We start from the raw sequence: 22,326 nt of genomic DNA on the forward strand, positions 1-22,326 counted from the left end.
CCCCCCCCCCCCCCCCCCCCCCCCCCCCCCCGCCCAACACACACACCCATTGATGGAGAGGGGAAAGGGGAGCGTCCAATTTCCTTGCTGACACTTGCGGTAAGGGGGCTTTTCTTGATGGTTCAGCAAGAGCTCTTCCAGCAGAATAGGGAAATGGGGAGAACAACGACACTGGGAGCACGGTGGGGTTCGCATTCCCATCTACTTAATTAACAGTGTGATCTCATTTAATCTGTTTTGTGGGCTCTTATTTAATGTAAGTCTCTGTTTTATCTCTTGTAGCACTGGGAAGATATCTCCTTTATATGGTTATTGTGGTGCTTGGATGTTGTGAACCCTCAGCAAATGGTGGGAGGAGCTGGAGAACCGTGGTCTCATCACTCCCTTTCCCTTCCAGGATCCTCTTTGCAGTTTCTGGTTTTCCCTCCCCAAAGCAGGGACCGGTCACAGAACCTGGTCCTGAGTAACCCCTGGGGATTCCAAGAAGATCCATTCTGCAGTGCTTGGAAGATGAGCTTTGGGTGGATCATGAAAAGACTGATGGTCGAGTTTGCCTTGGAGAGTGGTAGAGAAAGGTATGGGGATTTGGAACCCAGTGAGGAGTTGAGGGTGGAGGAGGAACTGGAAGAGGAAACTAAAAACTTCGGGCAATCGAAGTTCCCATGGATTTTCAAAGGCCTTTCCCAACCTTTGCAAAAATTACTGTGGGAGCGCGATCAAATCTGACACCTGTAGGTGTCGCTATGACGAGGTGACTCGGCCGGGAGAGAGGTAGCCAGGGACTCCCAAGACCGCGGCAAATTTTCTGTGACTCCGACCCTGACTCTGCTCCCAGCCCCTGCTTCCTGTTTTCCGAGGGATGGTGAGGACAGTGCAGCAAGATTATCTGCTTTCACGGTCCGCGCAGGGCTAGTTGGTGGTGGACTTCGTCCAGAGAAAGAGACAGGTTGGAAATCCCGCACCTCAACCGCACCAAGCTGGGCAGCTCCACCAATCTCTGTCCATTGCCCGGGTGCGAGGACTCCCCGGGAGGGAACCGCGAAGTGAGCCAGCTTGTTCTCTGCATCACTGAAAATGGGAAGAACGCTCGTGCTTAGCTCCAAGACTGGCCCACAGGTTGATTCTGGCTCCCTGAAGCCTGCAAGGCAACCCCAGCCTCGCAAGAAAGCTGCATTCAACGTAATCTGACCGAGATGGGGACCCCGAAGGGTGTGCTTCAGAGCCGAAACCAAGGCTTAGAGGTGCGGCCTGGTTCGCATTTATCTTTTCCGGACAGCCTTTGGGCCAATTGGGTCCTCGAAAGGAGGCAGCCCCACTGCCCTCACAGGGACCCTGAGGGCAGGGTCTTTAAGAGCCCCGCAAACCTGCTTTTCCCACATGCAGCTGCAACTTTCTTGAGCTGCTTCAGCTCAAGGCTGTAGAGTGACGGCGGGCGGTGTCCTCCTCTCGTGACCGAGCGGTGTGGCTTCTACAGATGCTTAGACCCAGGCAAGGCGAAGTGCCTCCTCCCTCTGACTGGAGGCTCAGCCTGGCCTCCCCGAAGGGATCTTCCCTGCCCCTGCCCCCAACCGGGACCCGTCCTTGATCGCACTTGCGGGGCGGCAGCCACAAGTTTTGCCCCTTGCACAAAAAATGTGTTCTCTTTCATTTGCGGATTTAATAAACAAATGTAACCATATCACATGGGGCTCCGCGCCGTCCTTCTGAAAGCAATTCCGCTGTTGAAAACTGAAAAATGGGTGTAATTTGCGTTCAGAAAGTGATGTTAGGGTCATGGCAATTTCCCGGGCCGTTATTTATTTTTACTTTAAAGTCTTTAGGGAAGATTTGCTTATATACTCGGAAACCTTCCAATGCGAGGGTACCAGCAATCCAGTTCGCCTTCAACGCGGGGGGTGGGGTGGTGGAGAACAATTACTGAGTGACGCTAATATGGGGAAACTGAAAAGAAATGTCGATTGTTTTTATTGTAACAGAAGGAGTGAACAAACAGAAAAACCAACCCCGGGTGATCGGAAACAGGCAGGCGGGGAATTAAAAGCGGGTTTCGGGCGGCAACAGGCCCCTCCCCTGCCCTTGGAAGGAGAAAGCGGGTGAGGAGCGCTCTCGGCCCCGGGGGCCCATCCCACGGCCCGCAGCGGGATTTCCGCGCTCTGGCGGGACCCTGCTTGCTGCCGCCCTCTGGGGAAAGGGTCTTGAATCGTAAGCATCGTCGGCAGGAAGGCGGAGAGGCGACAGGGAGGCTTTGGCGATTCTCGGAGAATCTTCTGGGCTCCTTCTGGGGGCCGCCTCCCCCATCCCCCGCCTCCACTTGGGCTGGTTCGTCCCGCGGCGTCCGCGGCCCGGCTAAGTCCAGGCCTGCAGGTCAGTGTGTGGGCACCCCCACACCCCAACCCAGGGGGCCTGGCTGGGGCTGAGGGCCCTGGCGGGCTGTCTCTCCCTCGCCCCAAAGCTTTTCCCTCTAGCCGCCGCTCCCGACTCCGCCCGCGGCTCCACGCGCAGATCCCGCCTGGCCCGCAGCTCCGGGTGGACCTCGCTCGCCTTGGGCACAGGGTGCGCTTCCGGCTGCCACGTGCCGCAGCGGGCGCTGGGAGGTCGAGTAGGCGGAGGAGCGGCCGCTGACCCCGAGGGGCCGGGACCGAGCAGTGGGCAGATCGGGGTTGGAACGCGTGGCCCCGGCGTTAGCAGCGCAGTGTGACGAGGACTGAAGTCCGGCCTCTTTTTCTCTACGCCGCGCTCAATCTTTCACTTACCCTGAAACAGCTCCCTTGGGAGAACCGGACTCGAGATCTTGTTTCTATCTCATTCCCTCCTCACAAGGCTGGAAGAAGTCACTGTGCTCCGAAAACCCGTCCCGGAGCTCAGACCCTGCCTCCTCTCCTTCCCTGGAGCTCCCTGGGCAGGGCGAGAAGCGGGCACCGTCGCCTGTGCCTGCCCGGGGTCCTGTCCCCAAGAGGAGGGCAAGTTGTTAGAATCTGCCCCTTAATGTTGTTCTCTGCCAACTCTGCTCTCCATAAATGCAACCGGGAGCAGCAGGACCCTTCTCACGTGCACACGCACGCCCTCTCTCATTCTAGCCCCCAGCCGCAGTCGTAGCTGACCTGCAGACCCCGGGTAGCAGCCCAGGGCGTCGGTCAGGGTTGCAGAGCTGGGGAAGAGTTCTCCTCCCTCAACAGCCTGTAGCGCCGGGGTCCCACCTTGGCCGTCCCCGGGCGGGCGCCGTCTGCCGGGCTGCGCGAGGGCGGCCTCGGAAAGAGCTAGATTCCTGTTCCTTCTGGTTGTCTCTCCTCAGATCCCGCTAGTGCCGAGAGGGGGGCGCCACAGGTTACCGTCCGCGGCACTGCGACCGCTGACAGATTTATGAAGACTTTACAGCATCTGGCCTGGGCCCGCAGTGGCAGGGCAGGAGTCCAGCCCAAGGGGTGCGCTGCGAGCTAAAGTTCCCCCAGCCGCGTGCCCGGGCCGAGCCGACCCTGCAGTCCCCGGCCCTGGCTCCCCTCTGGGCCGTGGACACGTCTGTCCCCGCCGGTGTCGAGCGTAGGGTTTCTCTCCACCCGGTGTAGCCCTCTCCTTCCCACCCTCCCCCGCTAGCTTCCAGTCTCCCACTGAGTAAATATTTACCCAGAGAACGGGTAGCCTCTTGGAGGAGGCCTCGACAGCACCCTGGGAAGGGCTTTTGGCTTCTCCCCGGCCTGTGTCAGCTGCAGGCCTTACTGGTTGTGTTTTGGTTTGGTCTTTTAGAAGAAATTCCTTTAGTAGACATTTTTTCCGATCTCTTTGTAATCTTCCGGGTCCGCAGCGGGCAGTAACCAGGGAGCGCTAACCCCAGCTGCCCCTTGGCTCTTTCTCGAAGTCCTGCATCCCTAGGCCCACCGTCGAGGCTTACCAGCCCTTTAGGTTTCTCTCTCTCTCTCCCTCCCGCCTGCCCGCCGGCCCGCCTGCCCGCCTCTAGCCCTCGAGTCCTCTTTCCCCTTTTCAGGTCACGTATCTCTCGCTCGGGCTCTTCGATTTGCCTGCTACCTGACCAGAGCACTCAGTGTGCGGCCCCGGGAGGGTTCAGCATCAGCACCTTCCTCTAGGATCCCTCGCCTCGATCTGTCCCCTGAAGCTTCGACTCTTTTTGCCGCCCAAGCTTGGGCCTCAGTTTGCCGCGGGTTCTTAGTGTCCCCAAGCACCGACGATTCTTCGTGGGCTGCTGGGAATGCGCTGAGCTGAGAGCACCGAACACCCGCAACCCGCGGGCGTGATGACCGCCTGCGGGGCTCCAAGGAACTGGGGGAAGGGGTGCGCCACAAAGATAATGCGCGGCCGCGGCCAAGTCCAACAGGTGGAAATGGAGAGATAGTAGCAGACCTGTTTGAGAGCACGGGACAAGTCAGGCAGCTGAAGGAGTTTAGAGGCAAACGAGAGGGATTTGTGTTTGGGTCCACCTAGCCGGAGCTCTAAACAATGGGCGAGTCTTTGGATCGCTCCGTGTTGGTGCTGTAGAACCACTAAAACCCTCTTAGAGCGCATAGACCCACATCCGGGCACCGGGTCTTGCCAGCCAGAAGGTGGAACCGCCCTTTACGGACACTGCCACCCAGCAAATTCCGCGAGGAGCTAACTGAGCTCACGAGCTGAGTCGAGTCCGCGCGAGAGGTAGCTGTGAGTGTCTGTGGGGGGAGGGGTCAGGGAGCTTCTTGATCGAGAAGCCCAGCATGTTCAATCTTTCACAGAAACCTCAGTCGTAGGCACCTCTCTGATATCTCAGTCTCAATTAATTTGCACCCAATCCCCAGGAAAGAATTGCTGTATTAAAAATCTTGGATTCTCCAAGGACCTCTGCGTGGTAAAATACCAGGCGGTGCCAAACAATAGGTATTTGGGGTCAGACCCGGGTGAAATCGCTATCAAGTCAAACTGCGAGATTTTAAACAATTGGAACAAACAAATAAAAAGACAAGTTCAAGTATTTCTAGCTGTGAGACTTCTAAAAGAATTAAGGGTGTTTGAATGCATCTTTATCTTTTCATTCTTCTTACCTATAAACTTGAAATCAGACTGCGGCCCCGACCACAGAAGCATGGGGATCTGGAGGTGGCTCTTCGTTTCAAAAAGCACAGATGATCATTCGTTTTTCTGGCTTCTTGTCACTTACTGGCCCGGAATCTGGGCCCAGTCAGCTTCCCTGTATGTAGTAGACCAGAGCCACACACACATCCCTCAGGACTGTGGGAGGATCAACAGGAATCCTGTGTGCACAAGAAGTAGCAGTATCAATATCCTCGACCTGAAGCAGTCCACACACCCAAGTTCATTAAAGATGTTCCCCATCTTGTTTTTAATCTTGATTAGCGTTCTCCATAACCCATACTCAAAATGTGATTAACTTTGGCTGCCAAAAAGAGTACTGTACACTTTAGACTTAGTGATCACTTTAGTGATCGAAAGTGAAAATTCAGAAGTAGGTTGACTCTCAGGGCCTCTGGTAGCTAAACAGAAGACGGGGGAATTACATAAATGTGCAGGCTCGGTGTTCAACTTTCTTGGGACCAAGTCTCTTTCATTAAACAAACCCCTTTTGCTGCGGTTCGCTGGTGAGGGGAAGCCGGCAAACCTTGGCATCAAGTACCAGCAGACCAGCAACCCGGCTGAGCTCAGTGGCGCGCTGGCCTCCAGGGAGAGTGCCTCAAGCACAGGCAATCGTCGACGTTGGCTGTGAGCTAGCTTTAGCCGCGTGTGCTTAAGTTCTCCGCATATCGCGCGCGGCCACATCCTGGAGTCTGCGTGGCTAATGTTTGGCCCCGCGCTCCTGGATGAACCCACCAGAAACTGCGTTGGGGGGAGGGGAGGCTAGTCCCGGGAGCAGGAGAGGGGTCTCCACCTGGCGGTCACAGTGGCCTCCACCTCTGGCTCGGCCTCCCCTTAACCTCCTGGTCTCTCCGATCGGCCTACCGTCTCACACCTGAGCTCTCGCCACCTGGCATAGGCTGGAGTGAGGAGGTATCATCCCCCGGTAATAGCGTCCTTCTCCAGACAGCCCCTGGAGGCCTGCATGACAGGCTATTCTAAGAAGCACCACCCTCCCCCCCCCCGACGGTGGCCCCCACCTCCCACCTAGAGTTTTAACTTAAATTCTGAGGCGTCTGTTTTCCCCTCCCCCCAAGTCTCCTCAACTCCTTCCCCCTTAGAGTCTCTCAGATTCCGACCAAATGCTTTCATTTGCTTATTCAGCATTTTTATCAGCTTGATTTTGTTGTCTGTTTGCGCTGCCCCTAGGAAGGTGTCAAACACCCATTTTCATTGTATTTAGTCACCCAGGTGCAGAGAAAGCTTGAAAGAGACAGCGGAAGGACTTTCCCGGACTGCACTGTCGCTCAGCGGCCCGCACCAATCACCACGCAGCTTGACCTCGGGCCCTCCTCTTTGAGGGCGTGTCCCCAGTGAGTGATAGACGGAGCCGCCCGGCCCAGCTCAGGCCAGCCCACGTTGCTGCTTAGATTGAAATGCAGAACTCTAGCCTCTTTCAACGGGGCACAGACTTCCTTTTACTCCTTCCTTCTGCACTCTCGCCGCCTCCTCCCGGGAAGAAGCGGAGGCACCGGCTGCCCGGGGCAGCGACAAGCCGGGCCACTGAGGCTGTGCGAAAAGTTTCTTTTTGGGAGCTCGGAACTGGGGCCCCGTTGGTGTATAGCTCGGAGCAATGGGTGAGTGGCGGCGGGGGACACTGTCAGAGCCGGGAAGGGAGGGAGGGAACCAGAGGGCGAGGGAGGAAGGGAGGGAGCGCGAGGGCGCGCACCACTGAGCGCTCACACTCTTCTTATTGACTTTGCTCGTGTTCCTACAAGTTGTTAGAAACACGCTAAGGGTCAGGGCACACAGCAGTTCAGTATGAACGCTGGCTACTGGGTTGCTGTTGATGCCATTTTCTGATATTAAAGGAAGAGAGCGGTGGCATCAGCAAGCTCCGTAGCCTCAGTGCGGACCAAGTTTTGTTTCACACAAACTCACGCACTCAGAACAGGAAAAAAAAATCCAAACCAACTGTAGTTTCTCCTAGACCTTGTCTAATTGCTCCAGGCCCCAGGCGGGGCGCTGGGGCTCAAGGGGTAGCAGCCCAGAGACTTTAGCGCCGAGAAGCCGAGAAGGAGCTGGTTGCAGGCGTCAAGACCGATTTCCCCGCCTGCTTCGGAGGCTTTTGAACACTTGGAGCGGCCCCGCGTCTCACCACTTTATTTGCTTGTAGTGGCCGCAGACACCACTGGAATGGGGGGAGGGGGTCCGACTCGACCTTAGTGGTTTGGGGCCATTGGGCAAGGCTCGGGGGCAGTAGGGTTTGGGAAAAGCCTAGGTCCCCTGTCCCGGGTGGGTGCATCTGCCCTGCCTTCTGACGTGGGCGGAGGCCGAGCGGTAAACGGCTGTCCCAAACTGCCGGTGCGCGTCCCCGCGCGCCGTGTGTTCGTTTTGCAGAGCCAGCCTTTGGGGAGGTGAACCAGCTGGGAGGAGTATTCGTGAACGGGAGGCCGCTGCCCAACGCCATCCGGCTTCGTATCGTGGAACTGGCCCAACTGGGCATCAGACCGTGTGACATCAGCCGCCAGCTACGGGTCTCGCACGGCTGCGTCAGCAAGATTCTGGCGCGCTACAACGAGACTGGCTCGATCTTGCCAGGAGCCATTGGGGGCAGCAAGCCCCGAGTTACCACCCCCACCGTGGTGAAGCACATCCGGACCTACAAGCAAAGGGACCCTGGCATCTTTGCCTGGGAAATCCGGGACCGCCTGCTGGCGGACGGCGTGTGTGACAAGTACAACGTGCCCTCGGTGAGCTCCATCAGCCGCATCCTGCGCAACAAGATCGGCAACTTGGCTCAACAGGGCCATTACGACTCATACAAGCAGCACCAGCCGGCACCCCAGCCGGCGCTGCCCTATAACCACATCTACTCGTACCCCAGCCCCATCACGGCGGCCGCAGCCAAGGTACCCACGCCGCCCGGGGTGCCTGCCATCCCCGGCTCGGTGGCCATGCCCCGTACCTGGCCCTCCTCCCATTCCGTCACCGACATCCTGGGCATTCGCTCTATCACCGACCAAGGTAAGGGCTCAGGGGCCGGATGGTGTGGATGTGCAGAGCCTCCCTCTGCACCCTCGCTGGTGTCTCTGTATCTGCGGCCTCCGGGCCCGGGTCTATCCCACCACCTGAGGCTTTTTCCTTTGGAAACTAAGGAGTCCTCCCAGGGGGTGTTCTGATCTCATTAACTTGAAATTCATGCCCTCCGTTTCCTTGCCACACACAGTCTCCTGCCTCATCTCAAACTACCAGACCCATAACATCCCCCCATCCCCAACACATGGTTCGCATTTTCCACCCTCCCCCGCCTCTCGCGCCGCTGCAGCCTTAGACCGGCTCGCTCACTTGGAGAGCGCGGCCCGGGTCGGACTTGGGGCGCAGCCCGGGAGGCCTGAGCGGGCGTGGGGCTGCTGGCTGCAGACACCGCTGCGGGCAGCTTGTTTGCGGATCAGATGCGGCCGCGAGGAGTTGGGCACCCTGTGGAAATTGCAGTATTCTTGGATTCTGGCAATCAGGCCAAATTTGCTCAGGCAGGAAGTTCAAATGTCACCTAATTGGTTTCATTCTTATGCTTCACTTCATTTTCCTCGGAAACGGAGGTCCCGAAGTTACTACTAGTAACTTGCATGTTACTGCATTGCTCTTTCTGGGACTAATTTTCTGCTTTCTTTCTCTCTCTCTCTCTCCCCCTCTCTCTTTTTCCTATCGCCCCCACCTCTGGCCTTTACCTTAACAGACTTCACTATATGTATCTTAGGAAGTGGCACCAACCACTGCTGTGATGGGAACAAAATGCAGGGTGATTTCATCACCTCCTCTCTTCTTTCCTGGTTTCCGCAAGCCTGCGGCTTCCCTTCAGGGCCCTGGGGATGCGAGTGGACATCTAGTACCTGCATTTTCGGCGGTGCTACCCCCACTGTTCCTTTCCTTTCTCACCCTTGACCTTGCTGGGTAGCGAGTGTCTTTTCTGCTTGGTAAGAACCATTCCCTGAGCCCTCCTGCACAGTTGGGCTTCCGCAGACCAGACTTTGTTTTCCTTTACTTCATAATTAAACAAAATAACAACAACAGCAAAGAAACTGGCATTAACTTCTTTCTCGGTAGGGGGAAAAAGTCAAAATGTCTTAGACACAGAATTTAAAGAATACAGAGATCAGAGCCCACCGTTTTAATTTCTTAGCTGAAAGTTTAAAAAGTGCAGGGGAAAAATTAAGTAGAGAAAAGGGGGGAATAGTTCCTTTAATTATTTCCTGCCTTTTTCTGTTGCCACCACATTGGCACAATTATCTTTTTAAGTAATTAAAGCAGAGCCCTGATTTCTCATCTTCTTGTTTGCTGCCTGTGAATTTACAAGATTCTTCGAGGAGCTCAGTTTTGTCTTATTCGGAGCTGGTTGGAGTTTTAGTTGGAGAGAGTTTGCCCTTGATTTATAGGATAAACTGACCTCACTGACATTTAAAGGAAGCCCCTGTTCATGGGAAAGTGTGAGATCAGCAGAAATGGGGGCTCACAGGGGGATCTCAATTTCTTAAGATAACTTCAGGCTTGTGCCCACCGATTGCCTTTTGTCTGGGAAGGCAAAGAGAGACTGGCAGTTCTTTGCCAAAACACAGTTTCCTGGTGCAAATTGGAACACAATCTAATTCTTTGGGGCGTGGGGAAATAGGGAAAAAAGACTGACAGAGTTGATCTTCCCTGGGGATTCTACAATCAGACCAAGTATCAGTTGGAAAAGTAATGGATTATATGCAGAAGAGCAATTTTTCATTCTAGATGTTGTTGATTCTGGATGCCAGCTTTAAACAACCTGTTTTCTGACAAATCTGTGACTATAAAATGATTATTTCTATAAGTGATCAATTCTACAAATGATCATTTCTACAAATCAAAGCACTGTGTCAGATGGAAGTATTTAAAATCAGGTTGTAGTGGCTTTGTCAAAACTTCAGTCCTCCACCTATAGGTTCCAAAGACAAAAACACATTGCTCATAGTCTTCAAATATCTTTTCTTTAAAACTGCACTTAGTCATTTAAAGATGGCAGTGATTCAATAGGCACACTTCCAGGTATTGTGGTAATCAGTTTACAGCATATAATTTTCTTTGTATCTCTATTAAGAACATAAAGGATAAATGACAGCGTTACTCCCTTTTTAAAAACACTTAATTCTGCTTTCATTTCCTTAACTTTTGATTTCATTAAAAAAAAAAAAAACTCTCTCTCTATAACCTTACCACTGACGCTGGTGGCATTTACAGTGGTAATTGTAGTGTTTACTTTTTAAGTTATATGCACATAACCTCACATACTTAATGTGTAGACATAGAGCATCAAAGGTAGTCACATATAAATTATGCACACACAAGACAAACTATGCATGTATATTTTGCATGTGCACTGTGGGCATCTTGTAGTTACCTGTTTGCAAAGGACTTTGCAGGTCTTTTGTCTCATCTATTGACATAAGTACTAGATCCCCAAGGCACGGTGAGCACTTTTCTGGATGTCTCTGAGCACCGGCCCAGGCCAAGGACGGTTAGGCCAAGGGCGCTCCTCTCTCCCTTTTCAGTCCGCACCAGTCCCCGTTTTCGTCAATCCCGAGTCGACCCTGGGTTAGGACTGGGACGAACAGCGCATCCAGCTTCACGTGTTTCCTTCCTCGATTTAGGGAAACTCTCAGGTTCCTTCCATTCGATTTCCCGGGGGAATGAGGAGGGGAGGCGGAAATCAAAGGCTGTTGAAAAAGGGGAAAAAAAAAAAAAATCTTCCCGCAGGCGTGGGTGAAAGAGCTGGGAGAGGCCTACTCTGAGGAGAGTAAACTTCGCCGGGCCCTGGGCCTGGAAGCCGGCGAGGCCGCGCCTGGGCCCGGCGCCCCCGGGAGGTCGAGGGCAGGGGTCGGAGCCCTGGAGCTCGCGGGTCGCGGCTTCGGGCCGCGTCTCAGGAGGGGGCGCGCGGGTTGGATCTCCAGCTTGACGCCCTCTCCTCCTCCCCAGGCGTGAGCGACAGCTCCCCCTACCACAGCCCCAAGGTGGAGGAGTGGAGCAGCCTGGGCCGGAACAACTTCCCGGCCGCCGCCCCGCACGCGGTGAACGGGCTGGAGAAGGGAGCCCTGGAGCAGGAAGCCAAGTACGGCCAGGTGAGGAGGCGAGGGCCCCGCCGGGTGGGCCGCTTGGCGGCGGGGGTCTGGGCGACGGGGGACCCGGTTCCTTTCGGAGCCTCGACCGCGGGGAAGCCCAGGCCGACCACCCGTCACTGCCGGGAGTCCTATCCCGGTCGGCTGAGGCGGGACCGAGGCCCGGACCGTCCGGGGCGGAGTTGAGGCCTCGACCCCCCGCCAGGAGCCCAGGAGCCCGGGGGCCCAGGAGCCCGGGGGCCTGGGGCGGTGGAAGCGCCTCCAGGCCTGCGTGGCCTCCGCAAGCGCCGGGAGGCCGCGCCCGAAGCCCACGGCGCTGCTCGCACAGGGGCTGGTGACCCACGCGAGGCGCGTCCGCAGGGCCGGGCGACCCCGCTGGGTTCTCAGGGCGGCGCCCGCGCGAGCGGCCTCCACGCCCGCCGAGCGCCCGCCCGAGGTCGCGGCCTGCGGGTCTGTGGGCTGCGGGGTCCGCACGCTCGGACATTTCTCGGGCCGTGGCTCCCCGAAAGCAAACAAACGACGCTCGCCCTGCGGTAGTGAAGAGAGGGCAACCAGATAAACTTAATAAAGTTACCATTTCCCGATTAAAGGTCACGGTGTAATCTCCCACAGGAGGTTTGTGAGAAAAACCTCAAATTATACGGACTGGCTGTGGACCGTTTAATTTTTCCTTCCCTCTGTTCCTCCCCCGACTCTGCAAAAGAAAAATTAAAACACTCGTGTTTTTTTTTTCCCCCTGAGAAAAACTAAGCAACCACCACCACAAAAGTCCTAGAGTTTTGAGTCTAAATTCATCACCAGGATGGAGTCCGGAGCTCAAAGCTCTGAAAAGCAAGCAAACAAACACAGATCTTAAGGCAGCCTAAGGTTTCTTAGAGCAGATCTGGGTAGATTTGCAAATTTCTTAATACCAAATTCTAATTCCAAAGCCTCAAAATACCCAATTTTCGTTTTATTATTGTGAAGTCATAGAACTCTTAGTGTTTTCTTATCTGTCAAAATCAGCGTTTTACTTGTTACTTTTGTTCACTTGGGAAAAAGTCCTAATCCTTGTTTTCTCGAACAAACCCCATTTCCATTTCCTTTTCTCTCCCTTATTTTGCTAAAACAGAGTCAGATACATATTAGTAGCTCTCCCATGACAAATATCCCAGAAAATAGCAGCGAAGAAAGAGTCCCTTTCCCGAGTATGTTTCTACTGCAAAGAATGCCAAGGAGAAATTATATGAAAACTTGCCATTTTCTTTTATAAACAGCCCTTCATTCATAAAGAAGAGGCAGTATAGCATTGGTTAGGAACTGCGATCTTCTGGTACCATTGTCACTAAAGCAAGTTCTTTAACCTTTTAGCACCTCCATTTCTTCATCTTTAAAAGGGGGAAATAATAGTCCCAACCTCAGGAGATGTTGTGAAGATTCAGTGAGATAATGCAGCCGTATGGCACATAGTGAGCTTCCATTCCATAGTACCTGTGGTTACAAATGGCGGTTGGAGATTGACTTTTAAAAACAAGCAATTTTTTTTCTTTTGGTGAGAATATACTTTGTTCAGAGAGCTCATAGCCAAAAAGTGCCAAGGCATTTTGTTGCAAACGTTAGAAGGAGTGTTTTTAAAGCACCTAGCATAGTAGCAAGCATTTAATAGGTGCTCAGTAGTTTTTATTGGGTCATCATTTGCTATAATAACAGGAAGTGAAGAGTTGAAAAATAGTTTTTAATTCTCACATATAGTTGATAAACCCAGTTTATATTATAAAGCAGTGTCATAATTCAAAAATCCTTGGTTATTTCATTTTTTCTCCCTCGAATTATAGATCTAGTGTTTATACTCATTTAGAAATGGTTAATTTATACACACATATCAAAACCACACAGACAGGTTTAAAATAAAAATAGAAGACTGATGCAAATAATCTACTCTGTATATTCTGAACATTAAAATTGATTACATTTAAACACTAAATATTATATCACTAAATTATGAGATTTATAAAAGCAAGCAAATGAAAGACATAAGTGGCCAAATAAGTATTATTCTAAATACATAAGAGAACAAGTTAATTTTTTTTCCAGAAGGAAAAGATATTTATATCTTAAATTTGGAAACTTCTTTTTTTTTAAGATTTTATTTATTTATTTGAGGGAGAGAAAGAGAGACAGCACAAGCAGGGGGAGGGGCAGAGGGAGAAGCAGACTCCCCGCTGAGCAGGGAGCCCTGACAGGGGGGCTCAATCCCAGGACCCTCAGATCAGGACCTGAGCTGAAGGCAGACCAACTGAGCCATCCAGGCGCCCCAAATTTGGAAACTTCTTAATTGTAGTATGCTAATCTTCTGCATTGCCATGTAGTAATATAATTCAGATGATGTAAAATTTCAAAACTTGAAAAGTTTCTAAGCACAATTAAATCAGTGGTTACTCTATTATAATTATCAAAATTGTGCTTAATGATGAAGGTGTGCTGAGTAGGCGCAGAAATTGAGGCTGTGTCATTTTGTGAGCAGTTGTGGAATTTAGACATTGATTTCCTTGAGTGTAAAATTCTATACTAATACTTGCTCATAAACAAAAAAGCAATGGTAAGGTGTGTTGTGTGTATATATATGTGCATTTCTCTTACCAATATTCAAAGGGCAGCTTTATTTTTAAAAGTTATTTTTCAGAATGTTATCAGCATAAGTACACTTTTACAACAAAAATGTAAACTTAAGAAACATTTCTCCTCTATTTGTATTATGAACAAAATTTGAAAGCTTTTGACAAATTGTCAAAAATTATGCACATAATACTTTCAGGGCACTTATAATTTTTATTAAATGTGCAATATTATCTGATCCCAGTTTCAATTTAGTGTATAGAGGAGGAAATTGAGAATTCAGAATCCTAGGAATTAGAGCATAATCTTTTCCCAGAAGACACCTGTAAAATTACCAAAGGGACTGAATTGACAACTGATTGTAGGTACTAGTGATTACTGTAATCTAGAGTTTCTAATTTTCAGTTTAAACTGCAAAAAAAAAAAAAAAGAAAAAAGAAAAAGAAAGATGCCTGATCGCTAGTAATTAGAACCTTATGCACATTTCAGCTGTATACACACCTATCTTTTGTTTTTTAAAATACTAATATAGAATATTCAAACTTGTCTTACTGATCAATATTACATTGAAGTCAATATTTTATATTACCATTCAGAAGTACTTATTATCTACCCTTTGGGATAGAAGAAGAAGAATATTTATTTGTTTGGCTTTTTTCACCTGCATTTAATATTGGGCCAGAAATCCTTAATCTCATCTAATTCTGAATGGCAACCATGTTCTCTGGTTCTTAATGCTGGTTCTCTTCTGTTGAAAACAAAATCTCTACTGAATGCAATTGCATGGCAAAGAAAAGGGGGAGATTGGAATATATCTACCCTTTTACATGGTACTTAGTGAATTAATGCTTCATTTAATTTAAAGAGTCTATAAGTAGTTGTATAGTTCTTGAAACATTTTCTACAATTGGGCATACTTTCTCAGAAAAAATATATTGCATATCTGGTACTCTAACTGAAATAATCTGAATGTTAGATTTACAAGCTTTGAGTATCTCCAATTTTGGGTAGTGTATGTTAACTCAGACAGCAAGTTTAATATAACATTAGCTACAGATTGAAATGTCAGAGATGGGGAATAGTCTATACAAACTTGAACTTAAGAAAAAGTTTAGTTTTAGAGTTAAACGAGTTGTGAAAATGGTTGGATTTGGAGGCAAATTAATCTGGAATTCTTACGGAACATTCATTTGTGTATTGTATTTGAAATAAAGATAGTATTTCAGAATCATGAATATAATTTTCTAGTGCATTATTTTAAACACTGGTTGTCCTTGCAGACATACTGTTTTCATGAAAATATAAATGAAGTTGCACTGGATTTTTCATCATATGAAATAAAGTTAATTTTTGTCTTAAATAATTTATAATTTTGTAGAGAATCCAACTGTTGGCAAATGCCAATAGAGAGACTTGAAATTCATGATGTTATCTATTATGAAAAACATTCCTTGACCTGGGTTGCTTTTAACTATTTGTGTCTTAAAACAAGATTAATGATTATGTAGTAGTAAAATGTGTCATATAAAATACAAAAAAAAGTAATTTGAAATTTTTTCAAGGCTACCTTAATTTCAATATTTTGGAAACATAAAACTTAGGAAAAAAATTTAAATAGCAGCTTTCCATTACCTAAAGACATTTAGATCTGCAGTGTGATAACTCAGTATAAATAAGATCTTTTTGGATGAATGTTGAAACCATACTTTACAATCGTCATTTCACTTTATGAGATTTGTTTCACTAGGTCATTGCATAATGAACTGGGAAGGGTAGAGCAACAGTCAAACAAAAAAGATTACACCGAAAAAAAAGGGAGAAAATCTTGTTTATTCTCCAATCTGAAACTTTCTTGCTAATGACATGGAGGCTAAATTCTAGGTGAAGCACATCTCAATTTGTGGCTAAATCTACTTTATGATAAAGCCAAAGTAAACTCATTTTATCATAAGAGGAGGACCAGGTAGAACTGACGAGTGGATGAAAGATTGTGGGTATAGGACTTGGCAGCGCTATCTGCATTTTCTTTAAGAGAGAAAATGTTGAGTAGACAATGTCCTGAATGTGAAGACTACTGGTCTATAACTTGTAATTTCCAGACAGTTGTCATACCAGTTTTTTTTTTTTTTTCTTGTGGTCAGAAGTGTTTGGATATTAATGCATTTCCATTTTCGGGGGCGGGGGGTGGTGGTGAATAAATGGAACAAGCATAAATCAAATAGTGAAGAGCTACGTTAGAACTTTTTATTTACTTTTTTCAACAGCTTTACTCATGTTGCTTAAAGTGTAACACCAGTTCTGTGATAAAGAGTGTCTAGTTTTCCTGTTGTTGTTTTGTTTTTTTTTTAAAGCAAGAGTATCGCATCTTCTGCTTTCAAAAGGCTGCACTAACTTAGGTATACAAATGATTATGAAACACCTATGACGTGTCCAGTTTTATGAGGATGTTGAAATGATTAAGGCAAGCTCCTGTCCTCAAACTGTTTGTAGTCTAGCTCTCGGCTAATACAGCTTCTCAACGTACTAATTTAAAAACATATTTTTAAAAAGTGACAAATCTATATTTCTAACATTTTAGAACAAGTAAAATGAAAACTCATGCTTTCATTCAAACCTTAACTGGACATTGTATTTTATGTGTTTTTTTCTAGACTATTTCCTTTAATGACAGGGAGATAAAATCTGTATTTTTCTAAAAACATTCAACAAAGCAAGTAACTTACTCTTTTTAGGGTATGCAGTTTGGTATATTTTACTTTGAATTCGTAAATCTCATTCTCAAAATTATGTAGAAGAGAGTTTGCTTCAGGGAGGATCCTTGTATAGTTCTCTGGGGGGAGAGGATTCTCATGGCTTTTATGGAAGATCCACATAAAAAAAGGGGTTGATGGATTGAGGTCTTATTTATGGAATCTTTAGGTAAAGTCATTTTCAAAAATGAGATTTCCATTACATGCCCATTGCTGGGGTTTCATTTGGAAAATTTGTTTACTCTTCTCTGGGGATTCCATATGTTGGTTGATTTATAAATCATATTTACAATCCAATTAAATAGAGTAATTTAGCATGTTTGCTCCCACTATATTTATGGTGTACATTTGGTAGTCTCTACTTAGCCTAACTAGCTTTTCAGATTAATTACATGCCCTTCACTGAAAACATTAAACAGATTTGGGAAGTTTAAGTCATGTACTCTTTTACTGGAAAGAATAAACAAACACCAATGCTACCTGTAGTTGTTTTCCTTTGTGGTGGAAAATTTTACTATTCGGTGATTGCTTCATAAATAACAATTACTTTATCCAATAGAGATTTATATCTTTTACCGATGTCATGTTTCAAAATTAATAGAAAATCGATAGGTTTATTGAGTCATTAGAATGAATGGATAGTGAAGGTGGCAGGTACATTTTAAAGCATGTTTTTCATTTCATCTTTCTTATGCTGCTTTTTCTAAATTTCTGAATCTGACCTTTAAAAGTAAAAAGGAAAATTAAGACAAAACTTTTTAGCCCCAAATCTGGGTCATAATTTAACCTGAGGGAAAGCTAAGAGTTATTTTTATACTGTTTGAAGATTTCTGTGGGTTTTTTTTTTTCTTTTAAGCAAAGGCTTTTGCCTCCTCGGCAAGATGAGATCAGACCTCCTTAAGCTTCCCCTCTTACTCATCCTTTCTGCAATACAGAGGGACTGCATCACTAAAATGACTCTAAATATGTTGTGGATTTTAGAGAACTTTGAAATACTTAATACTAATAGTAATACTAATATAAAAGCAAATTTGGTGCCTTAAGTATGAGCAATTGGACAAATATGGAAAAAATTAGTAGTGTTTATTTTATGCTCGACAAACAAATGTAGTCACAGAATAAGTAAGGCACCTGAAGGTAACACAGGCCTAAATCCAGGGTTCTACCTCCCCCTGAATCCCAGGAGCATTATGTAAGATGAGAGTCCAATCCAGCCCAGTTTCTCAGGGGGGGATGTTTCAGGGCAAAAAGAAGTGGGTCCACATAAGGGGACTGTAGACATTGCAACAGAACAGCCAAATAAAGGGGGCACATCAAGGAGCAATTGTTCCAAGGGCAAAGGTGTAGGGGGAGGAAGGGGAAGATGACGAAGCAAGTGTTTCAGAGGAAACTGTAATTGCGGATGATGGAAGAAATTCTAAGAAAAAAGAATGGGCAGGAAAAATTCAGCTGTCATGAAAATTAGAATTCGTCAACACATTTTTTTGGCTAACTAGAGCATTGTTTCTGTCATGTATAATATTAAATAGTTTAACCTTATGTACTTATAAAGTGTTGAGCAAAGGTTTTCACTATTTCAAAAATAATTTTAACCTTAACATTCTTATTTTATGATTCTTGGTAACATTGGTGTCAACAGTATAAAATATTAATTAATCTAGAGTGGAAGAGGCCAATACAGATGCAAATACGTTTCTATAAGTGGACTAGAATAATTCCTTTTTAAACTCATTTCTTATGGGTTATTGGGAAAATCGTCCACAAACATGATTGGAACTATAATCTCTATGCAATGCTAGATTTCTTCTGCAATTTGATAGCTATCTTACTCATCTTCTGAGAGCCTTAGAGTGTGTCTCCTTTGAGCCATTCTCTGATGAGCCATCCTCAGAAAGGGAGAAAAGATTTTTTTTTTTAGAAGTTAAACAGAATGAGGATCTAACAATGAGAATGGGGTTCTAGAAGGAGAATCTTTTACAAGCTGTTATCTCAAAAGAAGCTCTAGTTTGATATTAAATTGTGTCTGTCTTTTAATTGTCCTGGAAAAAGCAGGAAAAGATCTGCTACAGAGGATCCCGTGTCAGACAGGGGTGATAACTTCTTTTAACACATGACCATTGACTTGCCAATTGGCCCAGGGTAAATGGCTAAATTCCTTAATCTACATTCTTGCGTATAAGAAGAGGCTAAGATTTCATTTATATTTTAAAGTGATGTGCAATGATTTCTTTGTTAAAAAATAGAGCACCATCCTATACATTTTAATTTCAGTTGAACATTGCATTGTAATCATTACATATTATCTTATCATTATTATAAACCCAGTAGTTTATAATGAGTTACAATTCATCAGTCTTCATTATTCCATAAAATATGTTGGATATTTCTTGGTGCCTGGGACATAGGACATACTCAAAAAGCCTTAGTGTCCTTTCCCTTTCCTCTGACAACCAGAACAGGGGGTATGTGTTCTTACAGACCGAGTACATAAGGATAATCCCTCTACTTTTATTCTTATTTCGTCAGAAATCCATGAGCAGTGTTAAGTCATACCCATGTGTTTATTCTACTCTGTGTATTACCCTAAACTGACAAAATCATTTTTGAGAGCCCATCATTGCATACTCATAGATGTGGAAGTGAAAATAATAACCAAATGAATTAAATTGGAAAATAATTTCTGTGTTGCAGTCGAATTGGGAAAAGTATCTAATTAACATACGTCTGCTTTTCTTACTTCTAAGGATTGAATCAGTTTTACTACTAGTAATTCTAGTATTTACATTACACTCTCACTAGGAAATATGTTGATATGTTAATTCACATCACTATCAGGGAAAAGATTTACTCTTTATTTCTAAATAATGTAGAAATTGAGGGGAAAAAAATAAGTTACTTGGAGGAGGATGCCAAGTGTTCATGCCAGAATCAGGATTAGAAATCAGGGTGTTTTTGTTGTTGATGATAGTAACAATACCGACAATAATTTATTGGATGCCAAGAGAGGGCTGGTTTCTGGGCAGAATCGCTTGCCAGGGCTGCTGCATTTTGTTTGCAAACTAAGATTTTACATTTCAATTCATTTCAAGAGATTTATCCATGTAGCTTTTAAAAATTCCTATCACAGGACCCCAAAACTTTGCAAACTAATTTTCCAATTTTAAAACCACACATACGCAGTTCTTTTCTATTCCAAGAGACAGTTTCCTTTTTGATAAAACAGCTCTGGGAAAAAATACCCCCAATCTTCATGTAAAAACTCTTACAAGACAACTGCCTGATTTTGCATGTCCTTTGTCCAACAGGCATTTTCAACTTGACATTTTAAAATACGGCCCATGTTTTATTTAACAAAGGTCGTGTTCATTTTGAGTTTCTAAAGTGACAGCCTACACTCTGTGCCCTTCTTTACTGGAAATGAAAGCTACACCAACCAGGCCCTTCACCAATGCTTCAACAAAAGAGCCAAACAAAACCAAAGTACAGGGAAGGTTGACAAAGGCATTCGGATAGCTGAACAGCTTCTGAGAGTATTTAATCACCATTAATTCTTTCCTCACCCTCTATTTCCTTCCTATAATTCCAAATAGCAAAGCAAATACTGTGAGTTTTCTGGTTGTAGCCTCCTCAAAACGTCTGTGGAAGGAATAATGTCTTGACTTTTGGCATTATGTTTAAGGAGCAAGCCTGGGGATGCGTGTAGAATGTAAGGTTCAAATAAAAAAAAAATCAGAAAGTAGAGTCAGGATATTGCTGCTACTACTACTCAGAACTTACATTCTGCCACTTTCTGAAAGCCGGTGAAATGTCAACTCCTACAATGTGATTACCTTCACCTCTTCTCTTTTCCTACTCTCAGGCACCAAATGGTCTACCCGCTGTCAGCAGTTTTGTGTCTGCGTCCAGCATGGCTCCTTACCCCAGCCCGGCCCAGGTGTCGCCTTACATGACCTACAGCGCCGCTCCTTCCGGTTATGTGGCTGGACACGGGTGGCAACATGCCAGTGGCACCCCACTCTCCCCCCACAACTGTGACATTCCCGCATCGCTGGCGTTCAAGGGAATGCAGGCAGCCAGAGAAGGTAGTCACTCTGTCACGGCTTCTGCACTCTGATGGGAAATTCTGTCCGCGCGCGGCAGCTTCACCCCGTCTCCCCTCAGCACACCCTCCCCCTCTTCCCTGGTCTCGGATCCCACCCCTCCCGCCCTCCTGCCCCCAAAGCTGGCTTTACGGACTCACATCCTTTGTGCTGATGACACTTAAGTATTTCTTGCCATAACTTCTCTCTTACAGAAAACCTGACATGACTTTAGGATTTGAAAACAAAAGCAATCTTAAGGATTGAATGAGACATTTGTGTTGCCCACACACTGTTTTAACGTAGCAAAGAAACCTGCACCCCTCAAAGGGCTTAAGGAACTTTTAAAACTAGTCTTTGGTAAAACCACATGTGTATATTTATTCTAAATCAACCTGAACTTTTGAAACGTGCAATTGTTGAGATTTTGCAAAATCAATAAAGGAAAATACATATAGAAAAAAAAGTTATGCTACACCCTCTAATCAAATAAGGTGACCAAATAAGCTTTAATTCATCATTAGGAAACTAATCAATAATTGACTTGTTTGAGTGATGCTTTGTTTATTCTTAAGAGATGACCTATTTTGTTGGAAAATATAATGTGTGACACAAGCAATATCTGAATTTAGCTCCTCCTGGTGTTTTGACTTGGTTCCAAATACAATAATGTTTATATTTTCTATTAGTTTGTAAATACGGACTCTGGATGGTGCATTTGTGTTTTCATTCCATGGGACATCCCCCCTCCCTCCCACCCCCATCTATTTTTTTCTTTCTTTTTGCAAAGGTGACTTTCTGGCAACGTCTTTGTCTCTGTTTGGTGGTGGGCTGCTCGGGCTCCTGGACCTGGACTTGCCCCAAATTTTGTGTGTGCAGTGAAGGCTTCAACACCTTATGAAGGACATTTTCTTTCTACAGCAGAGGACTCAAAAACAGATTAAACAAGCCAGTCTCCCATTTTGTATCCTAATCAAACAACACACATGCCAAGCATATAAAGACATGAGGGTGGAAAATATCTGAACAAGAAGGCTTTAAAGGAAGTCACTTAGAAACTTAAGTTTAATGTGAAATGCTTTGCAAAGACACTTAAAATGAACTTTATGTTAAGAAAACCACTGTGAAACTAAATTGTACTGTTATTGTTGGCTTACCTGTGTCTTCAGCAATCTCAGCCCAAAATTATGTTGTAATTTAAAGAAAATGGAAAATTCTGCTCTAATGAATGTAAAAACGGCTTGCTGTGAAGTTTACATTGTTGTACAGAAGCATGTTTCACATGTAGGTAAACTGGTGGTGGTATTAGAAATACAAATGCTATTTAATTTTTTTTTAATTCCCTTTATTCATTTCTGGAGTTACAGGACATAGTTTAGCTGATGAGTCTTTCTAGACCAATGGGGTTTTCACTTTAATGTTAATAGCAGTGCTGTGGGGTATATGTGTGTGTGTGAGCATGTGCTATGTGTTGTATTTTAAAACAACTGCTTTTCTTGGGCAAAATTCTACAGTTTTTCTCTTCTGTTTAGAAAGTTCTTCCTGCTTGGCAATATGTAGGCTTGAAACTACATTTTAAAAACATTGGTACAATTCATCTATTGGAAAATTAATATATTGTGGGGGTTTTTTTTTTTGGTATTAATTCTGTGCAATAACTAAAAGGGCACATCACTAGATGTGGATGTTAAAGATGCATTCGTGAGGTGATCC

General features: G+C 46.1%; 1 protein-coding gene across 1 annotated transcript; it reads left to right on the forward strand.

The window, feature by feature from the left end:
• The first annotated feature begins 6,639 nt into the window (after positions 1-6,639).
• Positions 6,640-20,648, forward strand: PAX9 (paired box 9). Its single transcript, XM_032404570.1, has 4 exons — positions 6,640-6,689; positions 7,453-8,079; positions 11,050-11,192; positions 20,394-20,648. Exons 1-4 carry the CDS (start codon positions 6,686-6,688, stop codon positions 20,646-20,648), a joined length of 1,029 nt encoding a protein of 342 aa, XP_032260461.1. The 5' UTR covers positions 6,640-6,685.
• The last annotated feature ends 1,678 nt before the right edge of the window (positions 20,649-22,326 follow it).

Source organism: Phoca vitulina, unplaced genomic scaffold, assembly GCF_004348235.1.
Source record: "Phoca vitulina isolate PV1807 unplaced genomic scaffold, GSC_HSeal_1.0 scaffold7, whole genome shotgun sequence".
Lineage (NCBI taxonomy): Eukaryota > Metazoa > Chordata > Mammalia > Carnivora > Phocidae > Phoca > Phoca vitulina.